The sequence below is a fragment of the Magallana gigas genome, chromosome 4 (genome assembly GCF_963853765.1).
Source record: "Magallana gigas chromosome 4, xbMagGiga1.1, whole genome shotgun sequence".
NCBI lineage: Eukaryota > Metazoa > Mollusca > Bivalvia > Ostreida > Ostreidae > Magallana > Magallana gigas.
The window spans coordinates 37,214,535-37,233,245 of record NC_088856.1 but is presented as its reverse complement, the minus strand read 5'-3'; the positions used below and the strand labels follow the sequence as shown (position 1 = coordinate 37,233,245).

The 18,711-nt window shown below is 37.5% G+C and overlaps 1 protein-coding gene across 1 annotated transcript; it reads left to right on the top strand.

Annotated features, from left to right (window-relative positions):
• The first annotated feature begins 15,204 nt into the window (after positions 1 to 15,204).
• On the top strand, positions 15,205 to 18,471 carry LOC136274741 (tripartite motif-containing protein 2-like). The gene is made up of 2 exons (XM_066082323.1): positions 15,205 to 15,338; positions 16,532 to 18,471. The coding sequence occupies exons 1-2, from the start codon at positions 15,276 to 15,278 to the stop codon at positions 18,260 to 18,262; spliced, it is 1,794 nt and encodes a 597-aa protein (XP_065938395.1). The 5' UTR covers positions 15,205 to 15,275; the 3' UTR covers positions 18,263 to 18,471.
• Positions 18,472 to 18,711: the final 240 nt, after the last annotated feature.

Here is an 18,711-nt window from a genome sequence, read left to right as displayed (position 1 = left end):
CAGAATATCTTGGTTTCATCATTGATGAACATGGCGTTACACCTGATCCAAAGAAAGTCGAAGCTATAAGAAAGTTACCAGCGCCCACTACAGTCCGAGAAGTTCGTGGCTTTATAGGTATGTGTAGTTATTACAGGAGATTTATACCGAACTTCTCTAAGATTGCGGAACCATTGATTGACTTAACCAGAAAATATGCAAGGTTCAAATGGACGCCATGTTGCCAAAAAGCGTTTGACTTTATTAAAGAAAGTTTAACGGTAGTGCCTTTACTAGCATATCCAGATACTAATAAGCCTTACATCCTGTACACCGATGCCAGCGACAATTGTATTGGAGCGTGCCTTACTCAAAAGACAGATGAGGGAGAAGATAAGCCAATATATTACTTATCCCACAAGCTGAGTAAAACTCAAGAAAAGTGGTCAACCATAGAAAAGGAGGCATTTGCAATCCATTACGCCCTTCAGAAGTTAGACCATTATTTACACGGTGCTCAGTTTACTATAAGAACAGACCATAAGCCGCTCAAGTATATCTTGGAATCTCCAATGCAAAATAAGAAAATTCAACTATGGGCATTAAGTATTGCAGGATATAACTGTAAGGTAGAGTACATAGAAGGAAGATTTAACTGCTGTGCAGATCTCTTATCCAGATTACCGACAGTCAACCTGGAGTGTGAAGAGGAAGAACAATCAGAGCATGATGAACCAGATGTTAAGGACAATTTCTTTGAAGTGAACGTACTTAACTCCAATGCCTTTTCGCCTAAGAGATTAGCCAGATGTGAAGTTAAACAACACGACGAACTGGTCAAACCCTTTATTGATCTACCAGAAGAAATCAACATCAAAGAAAGTCAACAACACGATGAGCAGATCAAGAAACTGAAAAATCGGTTAAATAAAGGAACAGCAACGGCAACCGAAGAAAGGAAGTTTTTGGAAATTGATGGTTTAATGTACTATCTTTCAGATGGAGACTCAGAAGGCCCAAAACTCCGCCTGTATGTACCACGTGAGTTAGAACTTTTAGTAGTGCAGCAATATCATGACGGACTTGGACATATGGGAGTGGACAAAACATATGACGTAATCAGACAAAAGTACTACATACCAAATTTGTACAAAAGGTTATACTCTTATATAGAAGGATGTGTAGTATGCCAAACGAGGAGCAATAAGAAAAATCAACCTCCACTTCAAGAGACAGATATACCACCTTTTCCAATGGCTAAAGTAGGACTTGATCTATCAGGACCATATCCAACATCCTTGTCGGGAAACAAGTACATAGTTTCTTTTACAGACATTTACTCTGGTTGGCCAGAAGCTTTTCCCGTTCCTGATAAGTCAGCTGACAACATAGTACATCTTATCTTAGAAGAAATATATCCAAGATATGGCTGTCCTCTTCAAATCCTCACAGACAACGGAACAGAAAATGTGAATAAGAAAGTGGAAGAAACTTTAAAAGAATTGAATATCAACCATATCAAAACATCTTATTACAGCCCTCAAGGTAATGGTAAAGTAGAACGATTTCATAGAACTCTACATGACGTGATGGCTAAGAAAACAACAGACAACGCTCAAACATGGGATATTCATCTTAATCAGACGTTGGCAGCCATTCGTTTCCATCCTAACGATTCGTCAAAGTTTTCTCCATATTACCTTATGTACAACAGAGATGTCGTATTACCTCTTGATACGTTAATGAAACCTCGAAGGAGATATGCGGGAGAAGATCAACACAAGATCGCCCTTCAAGAACAACATAAAGCTTTCCTGCAAGTACATCGTAATATGAAGGAAGCCAAGAAGAAACAGAAAGCTCAGGCCGATAAGAAAAGCAAAGACGAAAATTTTCAGGTAGGTGACCCTGTCTACCTTAAGAACAACAGAAGACAAAATAAGTTAGATAAAAAGTGGCTACCATATTATCGAATCATAGAGCAGAAAGGACCAGTTAGTTTCGTGGTGAGAGATCAATTGACTGGATTAACCACCAAATGCCATGCACGACAATTAAGACTGGCAGATATTTCGCACTGGCCCCTGTCATCAACTACTGAAGTAGTGGAAGAACTCTAAGAAAAACTAACTATGTGGTGCCACCAGAAGATGAATCGTCGTCAGAAAATGAAGACATGCAACCAGAACCATTGGAAAGAGCTATACAGTCCAAACAATGGGAAAGAGAAGGATCTTCAGACGAAGAGGATATTCCCCTAGCAGAACTTCAAAGACGTATAAGAGCTAAGACGATCATGGATGATCAGCAGTATAAACACGAGAATGATCAGACCGTAGATTCAGAATCGGATGAGACCCATGAGTCAAAACAATGTGATGAAAATAGTGGTCAAGACTATGAAATACCCTTGGATAACCCCAATGTACCCTTAGATGAAAATATGGAAATAGATGAAATAGTCCCTAAAGTAGGTCTAGGCTTCAAACCAATCCCTAAACCGCGTAAACTAATCCCTAAGCCCTGTAGGGAAAATAGCAAACAAAAGTTTGCTGTAGATTGTTTGGCTATTATGAAGGAATTAGCCAAAATAATGAATTAAATAAGTTATTTTATCGTATGATGTAGATGTAAATAATCTTGAATAAGCTTAGCTTTGTATATATAGCACGCTTTTAAAAAGGTATGACAGGATGACCCCCTGTGACATTAAAACATGTATTGAGATACGCCGACTAGCAAACGCGGACTCAGCACCTCGGTTATTTGTATAAATATGCGGAGTTAAAGAGTTTAACATATTCTCGAAATACATTAAACAGCGACTAAGTAAAGAAACTGTAAGACTAATTTTTTAAGTGATTTAAGATAATTCGTAAAAACAATCAAGTTTTGCGATCAACATCTTGAGTATGGGACAAAGTTGATCAGGTTTTTATGGTTTAATGTCTTAAGACAAAAGATATTAATTCAAAAGTTTTCCCTATGAATACACTAATGGCGGAATTGCCAGTAATTAATTTGCAACCCATGAAATCCTCGTCTTGGGTGGGAAGCCCCTGGTTTTATGTGTGTTTAACTTTGGCAGTAACAATAACGATAGGACTTTGTATTAAGAAACGTAAAATTATTAAAAAGTGGGGTGGTATATGCTGTAGTGGTTGCTGGACAGGTTGTCGAAAAAGGGGTAGTGACGGAGATAAGAAAGGTTCTTCCAAAGACACTGTAACTCGCAAATTGACCAGAGACACGGGGACAATTTCGACTAAACTAGCACAACAATTTCTTGGAGAGGAGGAAAATGAAGACTATCCATGGACCAAATACTATCGACCGGACCCAGAGCTGGCACGTAAATACCTGGAAGAGAAGGCCGCGATGTCTACGCAACAGAGGAACGCATGAGACGCTCCGCGAGAAGTCGCCTCTCCATCCGCGCCGACCCTCTATCCACGGGTGCCGATGATGGATGAATAATTGAGCTACAGCCGCGAAGAAGTTGTGTATTCCTTATGAAAGGATTGTGAAATTTAGCGAAAATTAAAAAAATGTGAAATGTGTTAAAGTAGAAATGTGCGTTATCTTGTGCTAATGTAAATCTTGTATTTGTTGATTCACTCTGGAGAAATTCAGGAAGAAACCGATGGACTCCGAACTTATGACGCGAACCTCGCCCCTAGGAAGGAAGAGATATTTTTGTGAACTTATAAGCATGCACTGACTTTTTATATATATGTGACATCAAGCTTAATCATACTTAGTATTACTTTGATGATGAATTACGATTATATTCAACTATGGTTATTTCATCTTGGTCATTATTATCATACTTTATTCATTATTGTTTTCATGATTGTAATGCGATATAATCAAGCTATATGATTTTATGAACATGTATACATCCTGGGTATAGATTTGTTTTTATAGATGAATGGTGTTCCAAGCCGGAGGTGGAAACATGTCACTTGTTACTATCTCTTAACATAGATGTTCTGACTGGTATGTCACTAGGAAGTTCGTCTGATCAAGGGTAGATCAAGGACGCTTTCCTATTCCGGGCGCCAGGCATGAGAAATCTCCCTTCGGGATATTTCTTTTGTTTGGGGGACGTATGTAAACAGATAGCCATGCTATGACCTTGAATTGCTAGTATTACATAATGGTCACTATGATATTTATGTGTACCTAGATGCTGCGCACTGAATGGTGTTAATGATAATTGACAGAATGAACTCTGTGACTCTTGTAGCAATGCGTAGTATTCCTAAATGATGTTATGAAACCAGGTGCATAATACGGGCAGAATAATATCCAAATTGAGAGTTTAACAACATGTGACCTATTTGGCGATTCTGTGTCTGCAACGAATGCTCTAGTATTCTATATTGAGTCATGTATTGTGTATTCTATATATTAACCTTTGTAACCTTTTATGCCGTGTATGAATGAACGTATTGTGAGTAAGTGATGCCTCATACTAGGTGGGGGGCTCCGAGACCCAGGACTCGGAGACCCACATCCTGCATCCAGACTCTTTGATTGGCAGTTTTGACGGTTTTGTTACTTTATTTAGAAATAAAATATTAATCTTAATTTTGAACACTAAATGTTCACTCATGATCGTCGTATATGGGCCGAACTAGTCAAAACTGTCCATCATAAGTAAAACCTTATATATACCCATATGAAATGAGATTGTGCAGACTCCTGATTTGGGCTGCTTTAGATTGTTGTAATCTTAACTATACGATCACGCTTAATAAAACCGCTTGAGAAAGAAATACTGGACTTGTCATCCATAAGCTTGAGCTGACCCTCAATAGGATCCTGTAAGACAGAAGGCTTACAGTAGGTTAGACAATAAATTAAGAAACTTCAGAATTTAGATCATACATATAGGAAATTGTCATCGTACAGTCTATCTACAGGTTTTCCCAGAATGCCCTACCCTGAAGTCGAGCATGCGTATTCCAGAAAATTAGACTAACGTGCTCGAGAGCGCTAGCAACAAGGTTAGCTTAAAAAGCTACGAAGTCAGTCTGCGGAATATAAATTTTCAGGTCAAAATTGAATACAATATCTATCTGTCTATCTATCTATCTATCTATCTATCTATCTATCTATCTATCTATCTATCTTCCAGATCATACCATATGCGGGTGTACACTTAGTACATGTATATATGTACACTTATTTTATGAATGTATGTGAGTAGAAAAGCGTGAAGTGGCGTACTCTTTACAAAGTAATATACAGCAACTGTGCAAGCTGTATTATTAATAAATTGTAACTTTGCAGGGATTGCCCTCTGAGATCTGTAGTCCCTTAATTTTCACAAACCACTGACATCATATATCCTCTCCAATCTTACTAACATGCAGAGTCTGGGAGATAAATACATCTGTGCAGACTCTGGACCGTGGATGCAGGCGATACCCGTGAACAATCTTCCATTACATTACAGAAGCGTAAATGACTAAACATTTACTATGCATCTTTGCTGTTGGGCATTCTTCATAAATATCAAATTGATATTCATGAAAGGATTAAATAGTGATTTTTACCAGTCAAAGTTTTATTATTTAAAAAAACAAAACAACCAGCGGGGGTCCAACGATGGGAAGGGGGGGGTGGCGTTTGGCGAGTTTTCTGCCCAGGGATCACATCCGCTAAAGGCATAGGCGTCGGAACCGGGGGGGAGGGGGGCTAGGGGGGGCTAGGGCGGGGGGCTAGGGCGGGGGGGGGGGCTTAGCCCCCCCCCCACTTTTTTTGCAAAGTTATACCTAACCATTAGAAACATAGCATGATAGAGGGTTCAGCCCCCCACTTTTAATCGCAGGAAAGATTATTAAGGTCTTCCGTTGGAAACGGAAGACCTTATTGTTTTTGCTTTGTTTCTTTTCCTCTATTATTAAGGTCTTCCGTTGGAAACGGAAGACCTTATTGTTTTTGCTTTGTTTCTTTTCCTCTATTATTATTATTATTATTATTTTTTTTTTCTGTCACGTTTTCTCAAAAACGCTTCAGCCGATTTTCGTGAAACTTTCAGATCTTATTCAGGACAAAATTTGTAAAAAAATTACACGAGATTTTTTTGGTCGTCACTTCCGGTACCGAGATATTAAAGATTTTATGTTTTTGCTTGTTCACAATTTTTCTCAAAAAGTATTGAAGATAGGACTTTCAAATTTTCAGAAAAGGTAGAGAGTGAACGGCCGCAGTGCCCTTCGCATATCCGAAAGTCCGCCGTCACTTCCGGTCGTCACCGGAAGGAAATGAAAAACCTTAATTTTTTAATTTTTTGGATTTGAATTTTTTTTATTTTTTCATTCGATAGAGACGCTCTCAAAACTTCAGAATATGAAATTCGTTTTAAAATCAATCCATGCATTCTTGAGATTTTGGACTCCAAAGTTCTGAAGCGAGGGTCCGCGTAGCTCAGTCGTTAGAGTGGTGGACTTGTGCCCAGGCGACCCGGGTTCAGTCCCTGAGTGCCGAATCTTTTTTCTCTCTCATTTGTGTTTTGATTAATGGGTTTATTTTTAAAATGATGGATTTGAATGTTTTCCGTTTTATTTTTGTCATAAATAAAAAAAAATAGCGGCTTTTTTTAGTACAAATATAGAGCTCTCTAAATTACGACGCTCGTCGCATCGCCGACATCAAAGACATGCCGCCGAAGTGCCCCTGCAGTTCGACCGCATTAGAGTTCGCTGGGTCGCTTTGCCGGCATCAAAGAAATGCCGCCATCTCAATGACTGTATGCACACAACATTTAGCAATGCACCCACGTAATTCTACTCGGCTTAAAAAGGAGGACTGCTTAGTATTTAATCCCATATATAGATACACACATGGATGTATACATGCGTTTATTGACATAGGTTGCTTATATATTGATTTCCTGAACATTATAAAACGCTATGTAATCTCTCTCTCTCTCTCTCTCTCTCTCTCTCTCTCTCTCTCTCTCTCTCTCTCTCTCTCTCTCTCTCTCAAGTACAAATGTTTTAGCATTTGAATAAGAACTAGTACAGGTAACGTGGAGTAAATTGGATAGAAGCTAAATGTACATTGGCGTCCAAAAAATTATACATATTTTATATCAAGTTACGGGATAATGTCTATGGATTCAAATAATTTGAAATTCATTGTTAAATGATTGTCTTCTTACTGATTGGAAGTCAACGCTAAAAAGTTATTTTATTAAAGATGGTGTACTTTTTCCTTTTTTGTGCATGTCTATATACTGATACAAATATGTTGCCTGTCGGGATTAAGAAAAGCCTCCGAAGTTTATACACGTAACTATACAAACGAACGGGTGACTGCGACAAGGTTTGAAAACTGACCACCCGTTTATGAGTGTTTGAGCCTAAGAATAAATAGATGTAAAAAAATCAATAGTTACATCTTTCAAACAACCTGGAAATTAAATTTACACAGTACACGAACCGACCCCCCCCCCCGCCCCTTCCTATTCACAAAATCATTTAGTTTTCCTGGCCTGATTTTACTGGATCTGTCATCTTGAACCTTTATTTTCAACCTAGTTCAAGATTACTGTACTAATGACAAGACCTATTCGTTCATTTTTAAGAGAGATATGAATTTTTGGGCATTCGAGTTTCGATTGGCGTGCTTGAATTGTACTGTAGAAAAAAATTCTAACTCCCGAGCCCCTTACTCAATCCTAATGAAATTTTGTGTAAATGTACCTCGGACCCGCATCCGCGTAATATTTCTGTTGCATGTATATTTCTTGTTTTCCGTTTAGTCTGTATCTACGATAGCGTGTGAACTACTTATGAATGTTACAACTGTGGAAATTACTGACATCAAATTTTTACCGAATAAATTTACGTGTTACTGATTTCGTTATTTCTACATTTATAAAGAATTAATCAATCCTGCTGAAATAAAACAGTCAAACATAATAGTAAACGACACGAAAAAACATTCTCAACACTGAAATACATGGGTAAAATGCATCAGTCATTGTTTTAGGACTTCCCCTAATTGTTGTTAACCGAATCTGAGATCCACACCTCAAAATTCTATTTTCGATTTATTTAAGACGAAAATCAAGCTCGGGTCTTTTCACCCCCCCCCCCCCTCCAGACACAAACACGCATCAGTATTTCAAATGACCTCGCACTGTTACCAAACCTGAATAGTCAGACATCTTACACGTTGTTTTTCATCTCATACAAAAACTCAGCTCCTCTCCCGGGCGGAAACTTCCAAAATTCAAAGACAAATTCGGGAATTATTTCGCGTCAGCCATGTTTTGAGACACCTGCAAAGGCTGTGTGTTGTAAACTCGCCGGAGCCAAGATTTGTTCTTTCTCTCCTTTTTATCTAATTTTCTAACTAAAATATTCAACATGAAAGGGTGTTGGACTATAGTACAAGTTGAAAAACACTCTTTCATTAAGATTTAGACAAAAACAGTGTTTTATTATTAGGGTCTTCCGTCTTCAGCGGACGCAGTGCCCTTCGCATATCCGAACGTCCGCCGTTTTTTCAACCTAGTTCAAGATTACTGTACTAATGACAAGACCTATTCGTTCATTTTTAACAGAGTTATGAAGTTTTTGGCATTCGAGTTTCAATTGTCGTGTTTGACATGTACTATAAAAAAAATTCTAACTTCCAAGCCCTTCACTCAATCCTAATGAAAATTTGTGAAAATGAACCTCGGACCCTATTCTTATTGTCTGTGAAATATGCAGCGGATTGAACAATTAAGACAAAATTCCTTAAATTAAACGATGCTTATTGCCTATACCTGGAAATTAAATTTACACAGTACACGCACCGACCCCCCCCCCACCCCCGCCCCTTCCTATTCACAAAATCGTTTAGTTTTCATGGCCTGATTTTACTGGATCTGTCATTTTGAACCTTTATTTTCAACCTAGTTCAAGTCTAGATCACTGTACTAATGACCTGACCTATTCGTTCATTTTTAAGAGAGATATGAATTTTTGGGCATTCGAGTTTCGATTGGCGCGCTTGACATGTACTGTAGAAAAAAATTCTAACTCCCGAGCCCCTTACTCAATCCTAATGAAATTTTGTGTAAATGTACCTCGGACCCCATTCTTATTGTCTGTGAAATATGCAGCGGATTGAACAATTAAGAAGAAATTCCTGAGATCAAACGGCGAGTATAGCCTGTACGGGGACTTAAAATTTACACAGTACAAGGGATGTAAGCAGCCGCGTAATATTTCTGTTGCATGTATATTTCTTGTTTTCCGTTTAGTTTGTATCTACGATAGCGTGTGAACTACTTATGAATGTTAGAACTGTGGAAATCACTGTCATCAAATTTTTACCGAATAAATTTACGTGTTACTGATTTCGTTATTTCTACATTTATAAAGATTTTATCAATCCTGCTGAAATAAAACAGTCAAACATAATAGTAAGCGACACGAAAAAACATTCTCAACACTGAAATACATGGGTAAAATGCATCAGTCATTGTTTTAGGACTTCCCCTAATTGTTGTTAACCGAATCCGAGATCCACACCTCAAAATTTTATTTTCGATTTATTTAAGACGAAAATCAAGCTCGGGTCTTTTCACCCTTCCCCCCCCTTCCAGACACAAACACCAATCAATATTTCAAATGACCTCGCACTGTTACCAAACCTGAATAGTCAGACATCTTACACGTTGTTTTTCATCTTATACAAAAATTCAGCCCCTCTCCCGGGCGGAAACTCCCAAAATTCAAAGACAAATTCGGAAATTATTTCGCGTCAGCCATGTTTTGAGACACCTGCAAAGGCTGTGTGTTCTAATCTCGCCGGAGCCAAGATTTGTTCTTTCTCTTTATTTCTTTCTCTCCTTTTTGTCTAATTTTCTAACTAAAATATTCAACATAAAAGGGTGTTTGACTGTAGTACAAGTTGAAAAACACTCTTTAATTAAGATTTAGACAAAAACAGTCTTTTATTATTAGGGTCTTCCATCTTAAGCGGACGACCTTTCTATTCTTATTGTTATTAGGGTCTTCCGTTTACAAAGGCAGACCCTCTTTTTTTCTACGGTTTCTTTTTATTACAGGTCATTAGACCTGTTATTAGGTCAAAAGACCTAATTTGATATGAAATAAAATGGGGCTGGTCCTTTAAATTAGGGATCCAACGGGGTGTATAATCCTTCATCCATCGCTCTTTTAGATCACATCTGCATTTCCTGATATGTTTCGTTGATGAAGATAAAAGGCAAGGTCATTTCCTCTTCTAAAAATCGGACGGAAGACCTCCTCGTTGCTCGCAACGAGATCGTGTCTAGTTATTATTATTATTATTTTTTTTTTCTGTCACGTTTACTCAAAAACGCTTCAGCCGATTTTCATGAAACTTTCAGATCTTATTCATGACAAAATTTGTAAGAAAATTACACGAGATTTTTTTAGTCGTCACTTCCGGTACCGAGATATTAAAAATTTTATGTTTTTGCTTGTTCACGATTTTTCTCAAAAAGTATTCAAGATAGGACTTTCAAATTTTCAGAGAAGATAGAGAGTAGACGGCCGCAGTGCCCTCCGCATATCCGAACGTCCGCCGTCACTTCCGGTTGTCACCGGAAGGAAATGAAAAACCTTAATTTTTTATTTTTTTGGATTTGAATTTTTTTTATTTTTTCATTCGATAGAGACGCTCTCAAAACTTCTGAATATGAAATTCGTTTTAAAATCAATCCACGCATTCTTGAGATTTTGGACTCCAAAGTTCTGAAGCGAGGGTCCGCGTAGCTCAGTCGTTAGAGTGGTGGACTTGTGCCAAGGCGACCCGGGTTCAGTCCCTGAGTGCCGAATCTTTTTTCTCTCTTATTTTGATTTTGATTAATCGTTTTAACTTTAAAATGATGAATTTGAATGTTTTCCGTTTTATTTTTGTCATAAATAAAAAAAAACCAGCGGCATTGTTATCAGGACAAATATCTAGCTCTTTTCTGTCAGCAGCTCTCTAAATTCCGACGCTCTTTGCATCGCCGACATCAAAGACATGCCGCCGAAGTGCCCATGCAGTTCGACCGCATTAGAGTTCGCTGGGTCGCTTTGCCGGCATCAAAGAAATGCCGCCATCTCAATGACTGTATGCTCACAACATTTAGCAATGCACCCACGTTATTCTACTCGGTTTAAAAAGGAGGACTGCTTAGTATTTAATCCCATATATAGATACACACATGCATGTATACATGCGTTTATTGACCTAGGTTGCTTATATATTGATTTCCTGAACATTATAAAACACTGTAATCTCTCTCTCTCTCTCTCTCTCTCTCTCTCTCTCTCTCTCTCTCTCTCTCTCTCTCTCTCTCTCTCTCTCTCTAAAGTACAAATGTTTTAGCATTTAAATAAGAACTAGTACAGGTAACACGGAGTAAAATGGATAGAAGCTAAATGTACATTGGCGTCCAAAAAAATGACATATTTTATATCAAGTTACGGGATAATGTCTATCGATTCAAATAATTTTGAATGCGTTGTTTAATGATTGTCTTCTTACTGATTGGAAGTCAACGCTAAAAAGTCATTGTTATATAAGATGGTATACTGTTTTTCTTATTTTTGTGTATGTCTATATACTGATACAAATCTGTTTCCTGTCGGGATTAAGAAAAACCTCCGAAGTTTATACACGTAATACATGGGTAAAATGCATCAGTCATTGTTTTAGGATTTTCCCTAATTGTTGTTAACCGAATCCGAGATTCACACCCCAAAATTCTATTTCCGATTTATTAACGACGAAAATCAGGCTCGGGTCTTTTCACCCCCCTCCAGACACAAACAAGCATCACTATTTCAAATGACCTCGCACTGTTACCAAACCTGAATAGTCAGACATCTTACACGTTGTTATTCATCTCATACAAAAACTCAGCTCCTCTCCCGGGCGGAAACGCCCCAAATTCAAAGACAAATTCGGGAATTATTTCGCGTCAGCCATGTTTTGAGACACCTGCAAAGGCTGTGTGTTCTAATCTCCCCGGAGCCAAGATTTGTTCTTTCTCTCTATTTCTTTCTCTCCTTTTTATTTAATTTTCTAACTAAAATAATCAACATAAAAGGGTTGTTGGACTGTAGTACAAGTTGAAAAACACTCTTCAATTAAGATTTAGAAAACATAGAAAACAGTTTTTTATCATTAGGGTCTTCCGTCTTCAGCGGAAGACCCTTCTATTCTTATTGTTATTAGGGTCTTCCGTTCACAAAGGCAGACCCAATTTTTTTTCTTCGATATCTTTTCATCACAGGTCATTAGACCTGTTATTAGGTCAAAAGACCTCTTATTTAATATGAAATAAAATATGGGGCTGGTCCTTTAAATTAGGGATCCAACGGGGTGTATAATCCTTCATCAATCCCTCTTTTAAATCACATCTGCATTTCCTGATATGTTTCGTTGAGTAAGATAAAAGGCAAGGTCATTTCCTCTTCTAAAAATCGGACGGAAGACCTTCTCGTTGCTCGCAACGAGATCGTGTCTAGTTGTTCCTAAATTTACCTTGAAAGATTGAGAAGTTGGATTCAGAAGCATATACTAGGAATTTCATGAATTTGGAAAAAAAAAAATTGGGTAAGTAATTTTTTTTTTATTGGAAGTATAGGTATACACCCCCCCCCCCCCCCGCCACGGATTAGGATTTCCATGATTTTGGGAATTACTTTTTTTCTCAATATTTCTGAGTTCTGAGGATTAGTCTAGCCCCCCCCCCCCCCCCACACTTTCAATTTGCTTCCGACGCCAGTGAAAGGTACCATGAAAAGGGAGGAGAATGACCTGTGACAAAGGAGGTCATGAAAGCAAAGCCAAATATATCGGAACGAATGTTATTATGGTAGTTACATAAGACGATTTACAGTTTACCACCGAAATTTCTACTATCGTTACTGAACACATAGAGAAAGAAAGTACAGAGTTATCTTTTCTTGGGCGAAGAGATTGAATATCTGCAGCAGACAGCGGTTTACAGTTATTATTGATTTTCTTTATGAAACAAACAATGATTTTAAAAAGAGCTGGGGCAGAACATTTTGCTAAACAGTGTTAAAATTGAAATTACTACGTTATATAATTCTATGTGCAGGAGACAAAGATGAAACAGCGTTGAGAGCGGCCCCTTGTGCTGGAGTCAAGTTCTGGAAGCCTATTTATCCCTCGTTACTTCAGAATATAGATTGCGAATTGCCTTTTTTAATTTAATTTTTCATTATATCAACATTAGCCATTTACAGACGCCAAACCTCTTGGATTCTTAAAATTAAAAGACTCTTTATGAAAACGTTTTTACGTGTATATTTATTTCATCATTGCAAAATCAATGTTATTAAGGCACTCTAATGTGTAATGGAATTTAACGCCCGTTTATGATTTTTTCCTAACTTTTTATAGTTAGTTAATATATACCTATGCAGTTTTTAAACTGCATGCATGAACATACGATTTTTCTTGAATAATGGAAAGTCTTCTTCACGAAAAAAAATATTATGCATCTTTATGTTTATTCACAATTTAGTACAGTAACTATTATTTATCTAATTTAGTTGTTGTGAAACATGCGGGAGATCTTTTAAAAAAATATGACTTATTTCTTCACGCTCTATTAATAATCGTCGAGAATACTTAATTATATTTGTTACGGTCATTTATGAAAAAGCACCTTCAAGGAGAGGATCATAATTAATATTAAAATCGGGGGCGGATTGAAATTTTCCTTATAGTATCTGTAACAAAATAGCTATTTATTTATCTGTTAATTATCGTTTATAAATACTGTGCCTTAAACTATATTTCAATACAAATGTATAAAGGTAAAAAGAAAATGAGATGATTATGACAGCGAGACGCAGATGTTAGTTGTGGTTTTATTCTTCTTTTTAAACTGCATTGGTCTAAAAAAAAAATACATTGATATCAACGTGTTTTATTTTTGTTAATCAATGCTCAAAGGCCAAACCCACCCCTCCCCTCTTACAGGACTACATTATTCATCAATTATCACAAATTGGCGCTAAAATACATGGAATAATTTTGCTACACATACACACCTTCCTCAGATAGAAAATTTTACTAATGAACCGAATTCTTTAGACACGTTGCATCAGGGGAAGACAGGGGACTGTAAAGGGGAGGGGCTGGCCTCTTCTTTTTCTTTTTACAACGTACACCGTACATTGTTTAATAAATCAACATATAGAAAATTGAATTTGAAGGAGCTCCCCCCTCCCCCCCCCCATTTCCTTTTTTTTTGGGGGGGGGGGGATATTTTTTTTTTATATTTCAGTGAGGTTTAGAATACAGGCATATGCGCGAATCGAGAATTTTTTTCCCAAGACCTATTTTCTGTAATTTTACTACGTAAATAAAGGAATTTGATTTTTCCGGAGGGCGGTCCGCACCATGCCCCCCCCCCCTCTTTAGATCCGCGTATGGAGGCGTATATGACCTATATACAACGTTTTACATACATGTATTTATCACGTGTTTAGACAAGTTTCCATCGAACTTGGATCAAGAAGAAATTGGTATGATTTTTTGTAATTCAAATTCTATAAAGTAACGTGAAATTCCATCCTACAGGTGTCAATTTGAATTATTGTTCTATAATTAAACTTCATTCATAGCTTGAGACGCATGCCAGGAACAAAAATGGGTACCGTTTACAGTTTTTTTAGTGATCATTCGTAGAATTTGATTGATTGAATCATCACTATCAAAGAAGGAATTTAATGAGGTGTAAATTTTCGTCATAGATTTGAAGTCTATCTAAAACAATTATAGTATGCATGTACAATGTAGTTATTTTTACATGAACGTAAGATATATTTAGACGTCAGAACCGGGGGGGGGGGGGGGGGTAGCCCCCTCACTTTTTAAGCAAAATGATACATAACCATAACCATAATTTTTTGCTTGTCAAGAGTTTTGATAAGTCTAGCCCCCCCCCCCCCCCCCCCCCGCCCTTACAATTTGCTTTCGACTCTCTGAGATATATGTACCAAAAATAGCCCAAAACCCCTTCTTGGAGATTTTTGTTGATCCGTGCATTCATTCTATATGCACTGTAGTTCTACATTAATTAAAAAAAAACTTGCATAACCTATACACTAAACAAATTCCGATATTACAGCACTCATATCACAAAGACATCGGGTCCTCCATGCATAACGTTTGATTGTTTATTCAGGGTAGGAGGTCAGGAGATTTAAACATACAACCAGGAAGTTAATTACACAAGTCTCGTATTCTCTCATTCCAATCTCATGATCAGGGCGTCATCCAGCCGAGTATGGCTGTTTAATTTAAAGGTCACATTGATACACACGGTAAGTAAGAATAAGTGTAAATGTATGGATATCTAATTATGTAAAAACGTTGACATCTATTATACATGTGTATATACAATCGCCGTAAATATTGGATTTAGCTCAAGATTATAAAGTCGATAAACAATGTTATGTATAGATTCTTATTACTGAACCGAAAGTAGTGGCTATTTTTAAACATACATGTAGGGGCATGAATTTATCGAGCTCCTATTGTCTCACCAATTCATCTAGTTTTGGGGAGGTTTTTTTTTTGGGGGGGGGTTGTTGTTTTTGTTTTGTAATTTTTAGGAGGGTACAAAAATTGTATTAACACGTGAACCAATTGCTGTACAAGCGCGGATCAAGAAAATATTTCCGGGGGGGGGGGGGGTAGAATTAAAAGTCGGAGGGGGGCTACACTAATCATCAGAAATCTTGACAAGCAAAAAAAAAGCCAAATTCCTAACGTCATGATATTCCTAATCCGTCGGGGAGGGGGGGGGGGGGGTGTAAGAAAAATATAACTCAAATTCATACCTAGGAAAAAATTAAATTCCCTGAATCATGAAATTATCCAGGGGAGGGGGGGGGGGTTCAAATAAAAATCAAACCTAGGAAAAAAATTATTAATCCCATAATCATGAAATTTCTAAAACGTAGGGGGTGGGGGGGGGCGTTTGCCAGGGGTGGTCCGTGGCATATTTGCGAAAATTTTATTATCTATATATTTAATAAATTTTCATTTTCTAGGGGGGTCAGGACCCCCCCCCCCCAACAACGAACCCCCTGTAGATCAGCGCATTCTGTACATTTAATCAACATATAATTGTATACTTTAAACCAAATGACCTGGGTCACAAAAAAGCCGCCCAACCGGGAAACACAACACAATTCCATGGGACCATCCTCGGGAAATTTTTTGGATCCATGCATAATTATGTACCTTTCTTAATGAAATTTATCAAATTTCTGTTAAGCACCAGAGATATCTAGCCAAAATAGAAAAGTAACTAATGATACGGAATGGAAAAATTCTTGGTAGATGTCAAAATGACCATCTACTGTTCTGAGATTAAACATTTGCTTGCATATCGTTTGTGTTGTGTTGTTGGGGAGAGGTAAAAATGATTGTTTTCTAAACGTTTTTTAAGCAAAATTAATACATGTTATGTGCAGCTTCCTATAACTTAATTGCACTTTTCTGATTTCAGATGGCACTATCTGAGTCCCAAATACCACCTGATGCCCAGCATTATTTGGTGTGTGGCACTGAAGACTGTGAGAGGAACTGCCAGTTTTACTGCAATGACTGTCACCACCCAATGTGTGAACAATGCAGAGATAGACATCAGAAGAGTCCAGAAACAAAGGGCCACGAAGTAGTACCTTATAAGCAACGCAAACGTCAGCTTCCTATGCAGAAATGCAAGATCCACCCAACAAAAGACATTGATCTTCTCTGTGAGGAATGCCAAATTCCCCTTTGCTCTAAGTGTGCAACCACTATAGAACATCGCGGTCATGTGTTTACCGACCTCGAAATGGTCTTTACCGAAAAATGTTCGTCTTGTAACGTAGAAGTTACTAAAATTCGAAGCTATTTTGAGCCTACTTCTCAAGATCTGAAAAAGGAAATTGCGAGAGATGTAACAGAAATAAAGAAGATCATGGAGGGTGTAAGAACATCCATGAAAGCTGAAGCTGAGTCTGTGAAAAAGCTTGTGGACACAGTCACATCAGATAAAATAAAACAAGTCGACAAAATAGAACAGTCATTATTACAAACATTGAACAGTCAAAACAAAGAAATAGATGACTACATCAACTATCTCAATGATTTAGTCAGAACATTTTATGGTTATCTATCTCCCTCAAACATAGAACAATTAACATTTGCCCTCAAATCTGAAAATTTGATCATAAGACCCATACCAGAGACATTAAAACCAGTCCCACCCGTATTTACTGCTGGTCAATACAGCAAGGAAGATATCGCCAAACTACTGGGTATAATAACTGTTCCTAACATTAAACCAGAGAACAGAAAAATAAAACCCATGGAGACTGTTTCTATTCAGTTGAAACTTACAAGGAAACAGAGGAAACAAGACAGAGAGAAATCTGACGTGAAACAAACACTGTGTCTGTCTTCCTCTGTTACCAAGGTCAGGAAGTACAAAGTACCAGGTGTTGGAAGTGTATTTCATATATCACTGGGTAAATCAGGCACACTCTGGGGCAGTGATATGTCTGGTAACCTTGTCCAAACAGATCTACAGGGGAATCAGCTACAGAAGATACAAACCAGTGGTAGAGATGGCTACCACACAGTCACACAGGACGGGGATATGATCTATACAGACACAGACAACAAAGTCATTAATAGGACAAGAACAGATAATACTATCACTAAATTCATTGAAACAGGAGACTGGGAACCATTCAGTGTACACTCCTCCCACATCAACGGGGACCTACTGGTGGGGATGATAAAGGAAGGAGAGCCCTCTAAAGTCACCAGGTACAACAAGACAGGGACAGAAATACAGAACATACAGAGAGACGACAAAGGAAGGGGACTGTATAGAATACCACACTACATCACCGAAAACATCAATGGTGATGTCTGTGTATCAGACTATTACAAACATGCTGTAGTGGTGGTGGATAAATCAGGACAACACAGGTTCTCCTACAAAGGTCAGAGGTCAGGGTTTTATCCCTATGGAATATGTACTGATGTACTCGGTCACATCCTGGTGTGTGATTATATCAGTAAAACAGTACATCTCCTGGATCAGGACGGTCGGTTCTTGTCTCTACTACTCACAGACCAACAAGGGATAAAGTATCCCTACAGTGTGTGTGTGGATGATAAGAACAATCTCTGGGTGGGACAACTCGCCACCAACACAGTGACAGTGTACAAGTATCTACATTGATCATTACATGTCCATACAATAATTACATGTATATACTGTGTATATGTTGTGAGACAATGTAACAACAACACTGTGATAGTGTACAATGACTGGTATCTACAGTGTATGTTGGACTACATATCATTCATGTAAACATGTGTATGTTAATTCGTAAATATAATAATTATATAGAATAATTTAACTGCTGAAGAGTTATAACTATTAAATATACAGGTATTAACACTCTTCGTTTTTAGTTTCTTGCTGCTAGTTAAAATTATAATTATTGACAATTATTATTCAGATAATGTTAATTGTTTGACACCTTCTTTTGTTGTAAATTTTAAAGAAAATTGTCGGAAATTGAAATCAAATATCATCTGAAGAATATCGGAATTTTCTTGTATCACAAGTATTCTTACCTACAGTAGCTGAGAATGAAAGTATTATTATTTCACTATTAAAGTTAG